At 46.2% G+C, this 15,113-nt stretch overlaps 1 protein-coding gene across 4 annotated transcripts; it reads right to left on the minus strand.

The window, feature by feature from the left end:
- Nucleotides 1–1,585: 1,585 nt before the first annotated feature.
- cdc42ep4b (CDC42 effector protein (Rho GTPase binding) 4b) lies at nt 1,586–14,212 on the minus strand. Of its 4 annotated transcripts, XM_035533702.1 has the most exons (3): nt 14,132–14,212; nt 5,117–5,273; nt 1,586–5,030 (listed from the first exon to the last, which is right to left on the minus strand). In XM_035533702.1, exon 3 carries the CDS (start codon nt 4,992–4,994, stop codon nt 4,122–4,124), a length of 873 nt encoding a protein of 290 aa, XP_035389595.1. In that variant the 5' UTR covers nt 4,995–5,030; nt 5,117–5,273; nt 14,132–14,212; the 3' UTR covers nt 1,586–4,121. The 4 variants fall into 4 exon arrangements, with proteins under 4 accessions (XP_035389595.1, XP_035389592.1, XP_035389593.1 ...); XM_035533699.1 differs by having other exon boundaries at nt 1,586–5,273; XM_035533700.1 differs by lacking the exon at nt 14,132–14,212 and adding an exon at nt 13,398–13,927 and having other exon boundaries at nt 1,586–5,273.
- Nucleotides 14,213–15,113: the final 901 nt, after the last annotated feature.

The raw sequence follows: 15,113 nt of genomic DNA on the forward strand, positions 1-15,113 counted from the left end.
CACAGCTCTACATATCCTGAACAAATACTCTCTATATCTCACAGCTCTACATATCCTGAATAAACACTCTATATATCTCACAGCTCTACATATCCTGAACAAATACTCTATATACTCGGATATTTGATCTGTTGGCGCTGAATGCATGAACACAATGAAATGGGCATATTCTGCCTAAGAAACTTGCAAACTTGAATGAATGAATGAATGAATGAATGAATGAATGAATGATATATAGCACCTTTCTCAGAACCCATCCAATTACACTCCGGTGAGAAACGGCAGCCAATTGCACACAGTGTACTCTAAACCAGAGACCACCTGGGGGAGGGGAGGGTGAATAACACACAGCACCATTCATCAACACACACACAAACACACCAGGACAGAGCACCCAGTGGGCATAGAGGCATACACTAACACCAGGACAAATTTTATTAGGGTAGTCATGACTGTGCATGCAAATACACACTCACACCAGGACAGTATATTTAGGGTAGCCAGTTTGACCTAACCTGCATGTTTTCAGACAACAGACATGAGCAGAACATGAAAACTCCACCCAGAAAAGGACATGAACCCAAGACCCTACTGCTGACAGCAAACGTGGTATAATGCTATATACCAAATATTTTAAATCTGTATTCTTGCCATAATGAATATTCTAAAACAACTCATACATAGCTATATATTAATGCATTTCTGGGGTTTTTCTTCAGATTTCAGTAGCCAGGCAAGAACATGGACAGGAAGCGAAATAGAGAACTACAGCAGGGTGAGTGGGATACGCCCTGGGAACTAGACTCACCCTCCACGCTACAGCAGGGTGAGTGGGATACGCCCTGGGAACTAGACTCACCCTCCACGCTACAGCAGGGTGAGTGGGATACGCCCTGGGAACTAGACTCACCCTCCACGCTACAGCAGGGTGAATGGGATACGTCCTGGGAACTAGACTCACCCTCCACGCTACAGCAGGGTGAGTGGGATACGCCCTGGGAACTAGACTCACCCTCCACGCTACAGCAGGGTGAGTGGGATACGCCCTGGGAACTAGACTCACCCTCCACGCTACAGCAGGGTGAGTGGGATACGTCCTCGGAACTAGACTCACCCTCCACGCTACAGCAGGGTGAGTGGGATACGCCCTGGGAACTAGACTCACCCTCCACGCTACAGCAGGGTGAGTGGGATACGCCCTGGGAACTAGACTCACCCTCCACGCTACAGCAGGGTGAGTGGGATACGCCCTGGGAACTAGACTCACCCTCCACGCTACAGCAGTGTGAGTGGGATACGCCCTGGGAACTAGACTCACCCTCCACGCTACAGCAGGGTGAGTGGGATACGCCCTGGGAACTAGACTCACCCTCCACGCTACAGCAGGGTGAGTTGGTCATATGCTGTGGGTGATATGCTGTGGGTGACAAATACTCTTTCTCACCGTTGTATTTCTTATGCTCTGACAGAGTAATGCAAAGTGTCTGCAAAGGAAAATCTTCCTTTGAGGGTAAATCAGCAGATGTGCATGCAGTTTATGAAACCATGGTAACAGCAAGACATTCAAAAATAAAAGCACACCTGCTTAGGAAAAGTCCGTCAGCGTTTTTATTTAAAAATATAGCCATTATTCACGGATGTCAGTGTGTATTATAATCATATAGAACAAGTGAGAAAACAAAAGAAAGATCACAAAACAAAGAGACCGGTGTTTCAACCCAGCTGTTTCTTACACTAGTCCTGATAATTATGCACTATGAATAGGTAATTACTGTTAAATCCCATTAGCAGATCAGTTTTGTCCAGGGTGTAACCCAGTTTTACTTGCTTACTATAATCATTATACAAAAAATATCTGTAGCACTATACAATAATAACTAAACATAAGAGATTAAGATTCGCGATGGCCACCCCTGAGGATGTGTGGAAAAAATTTGCTTTTAAGAGTTCTGCTTTTCTGCCCAAACACGCTGAGGAAATACCTGTCCAAACTGGACAGCAGGGTAAGACTGAGGGAATAACACACGGCGACTACTCTTGTGAGACCTTCACTTCACCACCGCGTGGTCTTCATATGAACTTTCCTTCCTGATTCCACCAGTTCAGCAGCCAGATGCACCCTGCTGGAGACACAAGTATACTGTGCTTGTCCTGTATGAAACATCAGGCAAAAAGTGAGACTCCTGCCAAAGCCTCGCGGAGCGATTTAACGAGAAATACGGGAGAGAAGATGACAGTATTGAAGAATTTACAATCTCATGTTTGCAGGTTTTATTCATAGATTAAATTATATGTGGGTTCGCCAACAATAATTAAATGGGTTTTTGGAGATTTGTGGTGTACTGTGAAAATTCCCATTTCAGATATACGGATTGCATCACATCACATACCACACGTGCGTCTCTGTGACTGTTAGCCTGCAATGTTACTGTGCTGTAATACATTTGTAAAACATACATTACTGTGGGGTGTGTTTTACTGTACAGTACTGTGTAGTATTTTACTGTACAATACTGTAGTATTTTACTGTACAATACTGTAGTGTAGTGTTTTACTGTACAGTACTGTGGAGTGTTTTACTCTATAGTACGGTGTAGTGTAGTGTGTTACTGTACAATACTGTGTAGTGTTTTACTGTACTGTTAATTGTTCTGTGTGCCAATATGATTGAAGGTATTAGTAATAAAGTTTAGGGGGACCAAGAGTTATTTGCAGGGGTTTTGTGCCCTTAAGCCCTATGAATATCAAGGTTACACTGTATACTGAAGGTCCAAAGGTTAGAGTTGGAATGAGGAGGCGCTCATCTCTTCAGGGTGTGTGGCAGACCCGTGAGGTGGCAGTGTTGATACAGGTTCATGTATGTCCTTCTGTAGTCCGCTAGTCCAGCTGGATAGTGGTGTTGGGCAGTAGATGACAGAACTGAGCTTAGTAACCTTTTGCCAAACCAAACACCATAATCAGAAGTAATGACCCTTCAAAACAAACTTTAAACCTCACATGGTTAGTAACTGAATGCAGTTCATGTTTAACAGGAAGTTCTTGCAGCCTCCCTAACTTAAATTCCTTCACATATAAGCATGGTAAGACTATGTGCCACAGAAAACTCCCATTTCCCAGAGTGCATCATGAACTCTTTGGGTTCCCAGTGTGACAATGAAAGTCAAATGACGGAATCAGAGAGAGATTTTCTTTCGAACATTATAATCTATTGAGAAGACAGCCCAAGGGTAGAGTGCTCTGCTCTGTTCATTAAGCTAAATTGTTTTATACTTAAAAAAGCATGAATTACCATAACACAAAGAATAAAGCTTTAGACCTTAATGCTTAAATAACAAAGAACATAACACCAGGAGAATCTAACATGCTGACTGTAGAGTACTGGACTAACTCTGACTGACCCTTCCTCATATCTGCAGCACTGTAAAGCCACACCAGGGGGCAGCAGAGAGCCAGGTTTGTGGCTTCTACCAATTCTAAACAATATGGTGTCATTATTGCTATTAGTCCCCATTTCTCATTAATGTTCTTCTCTTACCCCTCAGTAAATTGTACCTGCATCTGTAATGAGCCACTCGGCGTGAGTGAAAGAGTGCCCCCAGACCCTAACGTGACTGGCTAATGCGAACGACATCGTTTGACGTTTGTGTGTTGAATAGAGTGAATAGGGAGGGCCAGCATGTCGTAAAGCAGGCGAACAGAAACAGCCTGTCGAAGGCAGGAAACTCTCGACTCAAGGAAGAATTCGGGAGATATTCAACAGACACTGTGGCGGCATGTGTTCAGGGAAAACAGCTGTGTGTGTGTGTGTGTGTGTGTGTGTGTGTGTGATTCACAACTCAGTTGAAACTAATCACTATCTCCATTACAAATAGAATCCTTCTCTCTCTCTTTCTTTCTTTCTTTCTTTCTTTTTCTTTCTTTCTCTCTCTCTCTCTCTCTCTTTTCTCACACACACACACACACACAAGAGTGTTGTGAATGTTTGCTCCTCCATGTTGTCTCTCTTTCTAAGCTCAGGCCTGACCCCTGACTCCTGACTCCTTGACCCTCAGTTCTCTCCATTTCTCCTCCACTTTCCACTTGTTTTGTCCACCGTTAAAGCAGGTCTGAGTCACATCTTTTCACACTCTGATCTCATCTTCATCATCATCCTCGTCCATGAAGGAGAAGTCCCTGTCGTCCCGGGCTCTGGGCGCCACGTTCACCTTGTGTGGACTCTCCTCCACAGATCCGGAGCCGAACACACATCTATCCGGATGCGGTTGTGCTGTACGGCCGTGAAACCCAGGCATGTAGGGGCTGGCGGGGGCGTGTCTTAGCCTGGGCACCGGAGGCTCCGCCTCCTCCACTGGCTCACTGAAGGGCCAGGGCACAGGTGCATCTGGCTCCTCCTCATAGCCCGGGCCTGTGTCCCCCTTCCTGTCCATGATGCTGAGGATGTCCCCTAACATCGAGGGGCCCAAGTCAATGTGGAAGGACATCATAGATTCAGCATGCTTCATCACACCACCTGGGGGCGCCGACATCACAGGAAGGTCAGTCAGTTCACCAAAGTCCCGCTCAACCAGCTCCGCGTCCCGCACAGCCGGCATAGTCGGCCCGTTGGCCGGCTTGTCGCTGGCTTCCGGAAGCTTCTTCGCAGGGCTGGAGGAGACGTACCGGGGGGGATGAAGTTCGGTTACTCTGGCTTGAGCGGCGCACTGGTCGATCAGGTACGGCAATGAGACGGTGTTCTTCACGTACCCGGGGGAGCCGCCGGGGGGCGCCGGTTTGGAGTCATCGGGCCTGCCAGCGCGGCTGGCGGAATGGGAGCGCCTGCTGCCGCGGAAGGTGCGTGCGAGGAGACCCTGCTTGGGCGAGCCGCTCTCCTCCAGCTGTGGGACCTGTGTGGGCTCCGCACACCGGCTGCTCAGGAACGACGTGTCTCCGAATGCATCCCCCCCACGGCCCACGTGCATGGTGTGCCGGAAGTCTCCCAACGGGGCGCTGATCATCTCGGCTGTCAGGTCAGTCCGGGAACGCCGCTTAGCCTGCGACGAACCCGACACAAGCTGTTTCAGGATCGGCATGGTGACGGATCGTCAGCGCAGTACCCAAACCCCAGACCCTAACCTACTGTCCTTCTGTTCGCCAAGATGGCAGATTTCCACTTGTTCCACCAGTATCCAAACTATTCTCAGAGCATCCGAATATCAAGAAAGCAAGAGTCAGGAAACAAAAGGGTCCACGGGGCCGAAACTTCCATCGTTAGTCCTGATCATTTCCACATGAACCTGTAGAAAAACAAGCAAGCAAAGAAAAAAACCCATAAATACATCAACATTACCATTTTATACAAATTACTTTAGGCTGTACTCGCGCTCACTCTCTCTCTTCCAGAGAAACAGGACACTGCGCACAGAGGTCCTTCATCAAGCATCACATAAAGTCTCGTTTCTCTGGAAAATGGTGTACTTCACTACAGTTTAGAACATAAATAAGAAAGCCGTTTGCCTTATATTTGCACAATTGCTTGAGACAGGTTCAACTGGGCTGTTTGGAGCAGCTATGCAGACATCTGCCTTAAATTAAAATGTGGAAACTGCTATTAATTGACCACAGTATGGGATGGGTAATCCAGATGAGTCACTGGCTAAAAATATTGTGCAAGTCTCCAGCAAATCTCCACTCAAATCCATTCCTAGCCTGGTCTGTTCCAAGTGCTTGCTAGGAGTTTTAGGAGGGAAAATATCAGAGCAAAAACCAAGACAGACTGTAATTAGGCTGAAACACACAACACCAGAGCCTTCCAAAGTGTTCCATAAGGGGATGGACAGAGCAACTGTCTCTCCCACGGGTTTTCCTGGATCTTGTAACTAGTGTTTCCAGCTGTGTAGGTTAGACGAGGGAGGACAGTTCTGCTTTCATACTCTTATATACTAAACCATGAAGAGTAGTTAACGTTCTCTCTCTATCCTGCTGCCCCTTCAAGTTACGTAACTGGAGGTCACAGTCCTGATGTTTCTCCTGCATAAATTCCTCCTTCGGCAGCAGTCTGCTCCACTCACAGCCTCACCCACCCTCTGCTCCACCCACAGCCTCACCAACCCTCTGCTCCACCCACAGCCTCACCTGCCCTTTGTTCCACCCACAATCTCACCAACCCTCCGCTCCACCCACAACGTAACCCGCCCTCCGCTCCACCCTCAACTTCACCAACCCTCTGCTCCACCCACAGCCTCACCTGCCCTCTGCTCCACCCACAGCCTCACCCACCCTCTGCCCCACCCACAGCCTCACCTGCCCTTTGTTCCACCCACAATCTCACCAACCCTCCGCTCCACCCACAACCTAACCCGCCCTCCGCTCCACCCTCAACTTCACCAACCCTCTGCTCCACCCACAGCCTCACCTGCCCTCTGCTCCACCCACAGCCTCACCAACCCTCCGCTCCACCCACAACCTAACCCGCCCTCCGCTCCACCCTCAACTTCACCAACCCTCTGCTCCACCCACAGCCTAGTTGAACTGTAGGCGATGCAAAATGTGCAAAAAAAGGTGATTTGTCTTTGGCTGCAATAATTCAATATACAGTGGGGACCTTATGTACAAATAGCCCAAAGATCCCCAAATATATTAAAAAAATGGACAAACGTCAACATTAAAAGGGCTTGTTGGAGAGGACCATCCTCTCACTCCGTACCACAGCTACAGGATGTGGAAACTGACACCACAACTTGTTCGTTGCTCCATTAGGTTGTGCTAAGCCTGTAGGAGAGGCCTGACCCAGAACCGATGCCATGCGGGTGAGTGAACGTCAGGCACCGCGTCGCCCTCGTGACATGTGCATCTCCCACTACAAAAGCCCATTGAGGCCCAGAACTGCTCTGCTGCCAGTGAGAAACAAAGGTTTTGTCAGAGGCCTGGACTCCGTCACACAGTTATTCTACTGATGAAAAACTTCACATGAACTCCATTTGGAGTGTCTGTGACAGTGAAGACGTATGTGTGTGTGTGTGTGTGTGTGTGTGTGTGTGTGTGTGTGTTGCCAGGCTTGGGTCTTCATTTAGCCGCACATAAGAAGACCTTGGCACTAAAACAAGAAATGATTGGCAAGCAGCTGAAGTGTCTGTAGTCAGGCAGTTTGTTCAGTGTACGCCTGGTCTTCTAAACCCAATGACAACACATACCCCAGCCTCAAGTACAACAACTACTTCTACTACTATTACCACCGCCAACAATGATAGTGAAGAGAAGTGAATTATTTTTAAACACCGTCTCACTGGGCGTGTTGATGTGTACGATGGATCTCAGTCTCACTGTGAGGAGCAGGGCCTCCCCCCCCCCAAGCACCATTCACAACTCCTCACATCTCCTCACGACTCCTCACAAAGTTTTAATCTGAAAACATTTTCCTAGTTGGTCTGAATTTTTCTCTCTCTCCTTACTGTCTGCCTGTCACATCTTTTTCATGCTTTCTCTCCTTTGGGCAGGTTTAATAGCACCCTGATGATGAATGAGGTTATACACCCAGACCAGCAATTAACACCAACAACCTAACCCTAACACTAACACCCTATCACCAACAAACACCCTAACCCTAACACCAACACCCTAACCCTAACACCAACACCCTATCACCAACAAACACCCTAACCCTAACATCAACAAACACCCTAACCTTAACCTTAACACCCTGTGTGTGTGTATGTGTGTGTGTGTGTGTGTGTGTTTGTGTGAGAGAGAGATAGAGATACTGTCTATGGATCTCTAACGAAACTCTATAAAGGGTTAACATAATAACACAGTGCCACTTGTTTAAGCCCCACCACACTCATATCTCTCCAATCAGGCTCTTGCAAGATCCAACAACATTCCCTCTCATGCAAAGCACATGCAGATTATTAGGCTGTAAAACCACTTCACGACCCAGAACACTCTCCTTTTGTTAGGAAACACTGTGACTTTTCAGAAACAGCAGCAATGTTCTACAGAGATGTTTTGACCCTATAAGAGAGTGACATCATCTAGTCTGAACAACGGTAACTAGGCAGTGACTACCGTCTGCATGGTACAACGTGGACAAAGACCTCGGAATGGCAGTGTGGTCAATATCCCCGCAAAATACACACAATACGGTATCAAGTAATTCCCTGCATACACAAACACAGAATGATGGCTTTATCCACATTCCATTAAAAGAATGCAGTTCTTGAATAATGATTTTATTTTCCTGCTCTTCCAGTTAAACCAGTTTGTCTTTCACTGAAGCACTTAAAAGGAATCAGTGATCTGCGGACGTTTTAGTGCCTCGGGTAAAACCAGACCTCTGAGCAGAATCTGAGCTGTGGACAGTGTTTACTGCACACTGCACACCGACTTTCAGGACAGGGACTGTATGCGTGCGTGTGTGTGTGTGTCTGTGTGTGTGTGTGTGTGTGTGTGTGTGTGTGTGTGTGTGTGTGTGTGAATGTGCGAGTTGCCCGATACAGGCGAGCGGGATTCAGATTTTGCTTCTCAGTGTCTTCGAACGCCAGTCGCTTTAACTGCAAGCAACATCCTTTTAAGAGTGTCTACGCAGACATAAAGTTCTCATTCACGGCACATTCCGACTGGCACCGTGACATTCCTCTGCCTTAGGCTGCAAAGCTCCACATTCCTGTTCACATTTTTACACGGAAGGCAGTGCTCATTGAGATGTGACGTTTGCAGCATATTTTCCACTCTGATGTTGATATTGCATGTCCTGTAATAGCAACGCTGTGGACTTTAGTTCAATACACACACGTGTCCGCTGTGTGTGCAATTATCATCATGCTGTCAGAGGCTTCCGGTTAAATCCATATATCGTCCATCACTGAGATTTGCATCTGATGACTGACTTCTCAAATGATGAACAGTTTAGAGAAGTTATACAATCGATCCAGATAATGCAAGGAACACACCCATTCTACAAACTGACCTGGTGTTGGTGACGCATGTGTGTATGATATGAAAAACAAGCTTTTCATTTTAAATGTGAAACCAAATTAAATTTGAGACACACCTGAATGACACACTCACACCTCTTTCTTAGTTAACAGCATAACTGTGTATTCTAACAGTACCTGTGTATTTTTGGCAGCGGACTGCAGTTTGGTAACTTCGGGCCCTGTCACACCAATGCGTCCATTCCCAGCTTGTACTAAGGGTAAATATTCTGTATACAACAATACTGATTCAGTGTGGACAGTGTAAACTGTCCCGCCCGTTCACTGGAAAAATGAATTCACTCATCTGAAGAGGAGCTCTTTAACTATTGAACTGATGTCAGATTACTGATAGCAAAAGTCAGACTTGCCTTGTATTGCTTGAAGTTCGAAAAAACATCATCCGAAATATTTTCCCCCCTGTTCCACAGTCTGCGTGCTGAGAGTTTTCAAACACGCGTGGGTCGAATCCCCTGCTATGATGTGTGCTCCATCAGGGTCATTTGTCTGCTGTTTACGTTACGCTTATGGTAGATTTGGGAGGAACGTAGACCACACGTGTCTCACGAGGTGTGCCACAGTATCAGACTGGTGTCGTCTCTGCTGAAGAGTGATGTGAGGTGGAACAACAAAGGGTAAGGATCAGCTCCACCCCCTCTAACCCTGCCCTCTTCTTCTGTGTGTGGGTGTGTGTGTGTGTGGGTGTGTGTGTGGGTGTGTCCATGAGCATGTTTGAGATTCAATTCAAATTCTATTGCTGCCTCTTTCCAGTTGCTGTCACAGAGTTGGTGTTTTAGGGTTAGTGTTCATCACAGGGTTGATGTTTTAGGGTTAGTGTTCATCACAGGGTCTGTGTTTTAGGGTTAGACACAGGGTTGGTGTTTTAGGGTTAGTGTTCATCACAGGGTCGGTGTTTTAGGGTTAGTGTTCATCACAGGGTCGGTGTTTTAGGGTTAGTGTTCATCACAAGGTCGGTGTTTTAGGGTTAGACACAGGGTCTGTGTTTTAGGGTTAGTGTTCATCACAGGGTCGGTGTTTTAGGGTTAGTGTTCATCACAGGGTCAGTGTTTTAGGGTTAGACACAGGGTTGATGTTTTAGGGTTAGTGTTCATCACAGGGTCAGTGTTTTAGGGTTAGACACAGGGTTGGTGTTTTAGGGTTAGTGTTCATCACAGGGTCGGTGTTTTAGGGTTAGTGTTCATCACAGGGTCAGTGTTTTAGGGTTAGTGTTCATCACAAGGTCGGTGTTTTAGGGTTAGACACAGGGTCTGTGTTTTAGGGTTAGTGTTCATCACAGGGTCGGTGTTTTAGGGTTAGTGTTCATCACAGGGTCAGTGTTTTAGGGTTAGACACAGGGTTGATGTTTTAGGGTTAGTGTTCATCACAGGGTCTGTGTTTTAGGGTTAGTGTTCATCACAAGGTCGGTGTTTTAGGGTTAGACACAGGGTCTGTGTTTTAGGGTTAGTGTTCATCACAGGGTCGGTGTTTTAGGGTTAGTGTTCATCACAGGGTCAGTGTTTTAGGGTTAGACACAGGGTTGATGTTTTAGGGTTAGTGTTCATCACAGGGTCTGTGTTTTAGGGTTAGTGTTCATCACTGGGTCTGTGTTTTAGGGTTCGGGTACTTGGCTACATTGACAATGACAATAATATTCTGTTGCCTGTAACCTTCGTTTAGGATTAGGATTAGGGTTAAGGTTAGGGTTAGTGTTAAGGTTAGGGTTAGGGTTAGGGTTAGGGTTAGGGTTAGGGTTAAGGTTAAGGTAGCGGTTAGGGTTAAGGTTAAGGTTAGGGTTAGGGATAAGGTTAGGGTTAGGGTTAAGGTTAGGATTAGGTGAAAATTCAGATATTCATAATTTTCCATTTACACCTGGTACAGTTGATTAGCCAAGACATCCAAATTTTGCTCTTTAGTTTAAGACAAAAGCTGCTAACTAAGTCAACAGCCCAACCCAAATAGTGGTGCCCATAAACCTTTCTCAAGATGTTCAAACCATATCCAGGTCTCAATAAGGGTTTCACAGACTCATTATTACTCTATGTGTATAAAAGTGAATAAATATGTCACTGCTAAAGGCTCAAAACACCTTGGCGATCGACTGCATCAGGGGTAAGACAAAAATCATGTAAATGAACTTTCTCTTTAAGTGGCACCACTGAAATCTGCATTGTGATTTGGTCCTGCAGATTCTGATCATATACATTTCAGTACCCAACCCTACTGTCACTGTCATGGTGTCAGTGCAATTATAACTGAATTTAGATTTAGAGCTCAGTACTGACTTCAGTTCCAAACTAATCAGAGGTCAACACTAACTTTAGTTCTTACTAAATCACAGCTCAATACTGATCTCAGTTCAGACCATTCAGAGCTCAATACTGACCCCAGCTCAGAGCTCAATACTGACCTCAGTTCAGATGTAGAGCTCAATACTGACCTTAGTTCAGATCAATCACTGATGTCAGTTCAGATCAATCAGAGCTCAATACAGTCCTCAGGTCAGACCAATCAGAGCTCAATACTGAGTTCAATTTACACCATTTAGAGCTCAACACTGACCTCAGTGCAGACAAAACAAATAACTGAGTGGGGAGAGGGTCAGAGAGGAATGAACAGATGAATCCTGCAGTCCAAAACCAACACAACACGCTTAAACCTGCTGATTTTACCGTGTGATGAGATACAGCAGAGGGACATTCACAACATGGAAAAGCTTTTTGTTTGCCTTAAAGCAGAAATCCATTTAGTGTGGAAACAAAAACAAATAACTCAAGTGTAAAACTGTCATCGATGCAAGAACAAAGTGCTGTCATTTCACAGGGTAATGCAGTTATGTAAAACACACCAACATGCTTCAGTCCATGTGCTGCACGCGCTCCAGAGGTTCTGGATGGACTACGATATGATCGTACAGATATTGGGTTTCTTATGCGACAGAACTATAGGGGCGGTGAGCACCTCGAGAGCAGAGAAGGCAATCAGTGGATGGAGAGAGAGAGAGACAGAGAAAGAGAGAAAGAGAGAGAGAGAGAGAGAGAGAGAGAGAGAGAGAGAGAGAGAGCGAGCCACTGGAAGCTGTAGAGTCGTACTGGTAGACATGGAAGCCATCTCTGTCGTGCACCGAGAAAGGTGGACACAGCAGAACGCAAAGGGGATGATGTCATTAAAGAGCAGCACCGATTACCTGTCAACTTCAGCTCAACTAGTTAGACTGCTAAATGGAAAAAAAACACCTTACTGCAAAATAATGGTGATTCAAAAACATTTACGATTTTTGGCACTTAGCAGACGCTCTTATCCAGATCGACTTACAAAAGTGCTTTGTCATCTACTCATACAGTGCATCCTAGCAAGTACAGTAGGTATTGATACTGCTCAAGACACAGTTCAATTACAGGGATCACTGCTGATGCCTAGAATTGTAAAACACATATAAACTCTATAGCAGGCAACAATAAGTGTAATAAAAAATAAGTTCTAGAGTTTGTTAGTCAACATAAACAATATCCTACAATAAGTACTAGAGTTAGTCAACATCAGTGCAATAAACACCCTACAATAAGTAGTAGTTAGTCAACATCAGTGTAATAAACACTCTACAATAAGTACTAGAGTTAGTCAACATCAGTGTAGTAAACACCCTACAATAAGTACTAGTTAGTCAACATCAGTGTCATAAACACTCTACAATAAGTACTAGAGTTAGTCAACATCAGTGTAATAAACACTTGAAAATTTGCAACTTCCACTGGATAAGAAAAAACAAAAATCAAATACAGTCTCCCCCCCCAAATTTCTACACCAAAACACCATCCTTGGTTAGGGTTAGGTTAAGGTTAGGGTTAGGGTTAACATTCTTGCTGTGCTTTAAACTGGTTCAGTAACAGATTCCAGTCAGGCTCCAGTCACCCTGCTTAACAACACACTGGACCAGAAGTTAAGCACATGACCAGAATGTAAGGACGCTGTCGTCCCAATACAACTGGTCACACTCAGTACTGCAGAATTTTTTTCAGTTTTCAGTTCAGCGTGTTTCAGGCTCCTGTGATGCTGTGATCAATCAATGTTGGAAAATTATCTATTTCAGGTCCATTCTGCTAACGTCTGCAGGACGCAGTGAGTCACGTGACCTGCAACCTCAGAGTCACGTTCCGAGCAACCTGGACTGCACAATATAAGGAGAGTTTAACGGAGTTCAAGATCCCAAGGGTGAGGACACGCTATAAAATTACCACTGCTGTGTGAAGAGATCTGTGTATAGAGATCTGTGGTATGTGCGAAGCTTGGCTGGTTTAAGAGTCTCCCTTGTTCCCCTATAAAAACAGCCTAGAAGCTCTAGAGTCTGTCAATTACCATGAGGATCAGCCTGTCAGTTACCATAAGGATTAGCTTGTCAGTTACCACGGGGATCAACCTGTCAGTTACCACGGGGATCAGCCTGGTACTTACCACGGGGATCAGCCAGTCAGCTACCACAGGGATCAGTCTCTCAGTTACCACAGAGAGCAGCCTGTCAGTTACCAGCAGCTACTGACCTCTGCATTCCTGACATAAGCCTAACAGTGTACATGTGTAAAACATGAGGGGCGTGTCTACGACAAAAAAAGTGCTATTGTTCGTACATGCAATTCCTAGAGTGACCCTTAAAATGTGACATTATTTGACAGGCAGTATTGAATTAGAGTGTTGGTTTGGCTCTTACACTACTCTGGGAAGTAGGATGCATTAACATAGCAGTTAGCTTTCCAGCCTGGCTTTTTTCTTGATGAGTTAGTAGTGCAGACCTTGCCGAAAGGATCAACGCACCAGTCCAAAGCTACATGTGAAACGCATTATACAATCAAAATAGAAACGAGACAACGGCAGCATTCGTGGTTGTCGCTCCGCCTTGGAAAAGCGTTCACGGAAAAAGGACGAATAAATAAATCGCATTTAGGACGCGCCGTCGCTCCACGCGGGGAGGTCGGTAATCCACAGCAGGAACTCGACCTCCCGCGATTGAAAGTCTCGTTAGTCTGAGATCAGAGAGATTAAAGCGGCGCGGACTTTGCACGAGCAGATCGGGCGCAAAGCTCGCTACAGCCGCGGCGCCCGTTTTGCGCTCGAACCGCACCAAGCCCGCGCGTGCGTCCAGACTCTCCGGCACCGCGCAGCGGAAAGACCGGAGCAGTGCGACGCCTTACCGTTCGATCGGCTCGCGGGGGTCTTTGTTCTGCGTCCCGCGGAGTTGCGCAGATGGGTCCGGCGCAGCGGGGGGGGTGGGGGTGGGGGGGGGGTCCGGGTCCGGCGCAGGGTTCGCTCCCACCGGCCGCCTGCCGGGACGCTTCTCTAGCCGTGCGCGCGCTGGAGTGTCGGTTTGCCCGCGCGGACTTCGCTCCCCCGCGCGGATCTCCGCCTCTCGGCGCGTGTTAAAGGGGCAGGGTGGCGCGCACGGCCCCGACCACAAAGATGAACCGCGCGCTGGCGGCGGGCCCTTACGGTGCCGTGGTGTGTGTGAAACGTGACACAATTCACGTTTTAGAGGATTAGAATTATAACGACTCGACCAAAAAGGTGTGTAGGGAAAACAGAGGGCAGCAGTTTAAAAACATTTTAATCCTTTTATAAACCTTCTGGTTGCTAATGAAGATAAAGAATGAGCAAATAGCATACAAACTTAATAGAAACACCCACATTACAACTTGGTTTGAATTGATTTATTTGTTGTTGTTGTTGTTTTGTTTTTTTGTTTGTTGTTTTTTGTTTTTTTTTTAGAAAATAATTTCTGTTACTGTAATATAATTCAGGTGACTTGTATATCAATTTCCACAATCAGTGTTTCGCCCAGAGAGTCTGTTTAGCTTTTGAAAACTGCATGCTAAAACAGGCAAAGGCTTCAAGGGACCGAATGTTTTCACATAGTCTAATAAAGAATATACACCACCTCATAGACTGGAGCCGTGAGAATAAACACTGAATATGATATACAGGGGCTGTATTCTGACCCCTGGGGCTGTATTCTGACCCCAGGGATTGTATTCTCACCATAGAGGCTGTATTTTGACCCCAGGGGCCGTATTCTGGCAGTGCAGTGGGTCAGCAGCCAGTGTATATAGCTCACACTGGTCACATCACTGCAGACCCTAAGATATGGTAACACACAAAACACCTGCCTAAACACGTTAG

Source organism: Electrophorus electricus, chromosome 14, assembly GCF_013358815.1.
Source record: "Electrophorus electricus isolate fEleEle1 chromosome 14, fEleEle1.pri, whole genome shotgun sequence".
NCBI classification, from domain to species: Eukaryota; Metazoa; Chordata; class Actinopteri; order Gymnotiformes; family Gymnotidae; genus Electrophorus; species Electrophorus electricus.

Excerpts from the sequence above, each read along its gene's own strand:
- cdc42ep4b (XM_035533699.1), bottom strand. The coding sequence starts at position 5,069 with ATGCCGATCCTGAAACAGCTTGTGTCGGGTTCGTCGCAGGCTAAGCGG.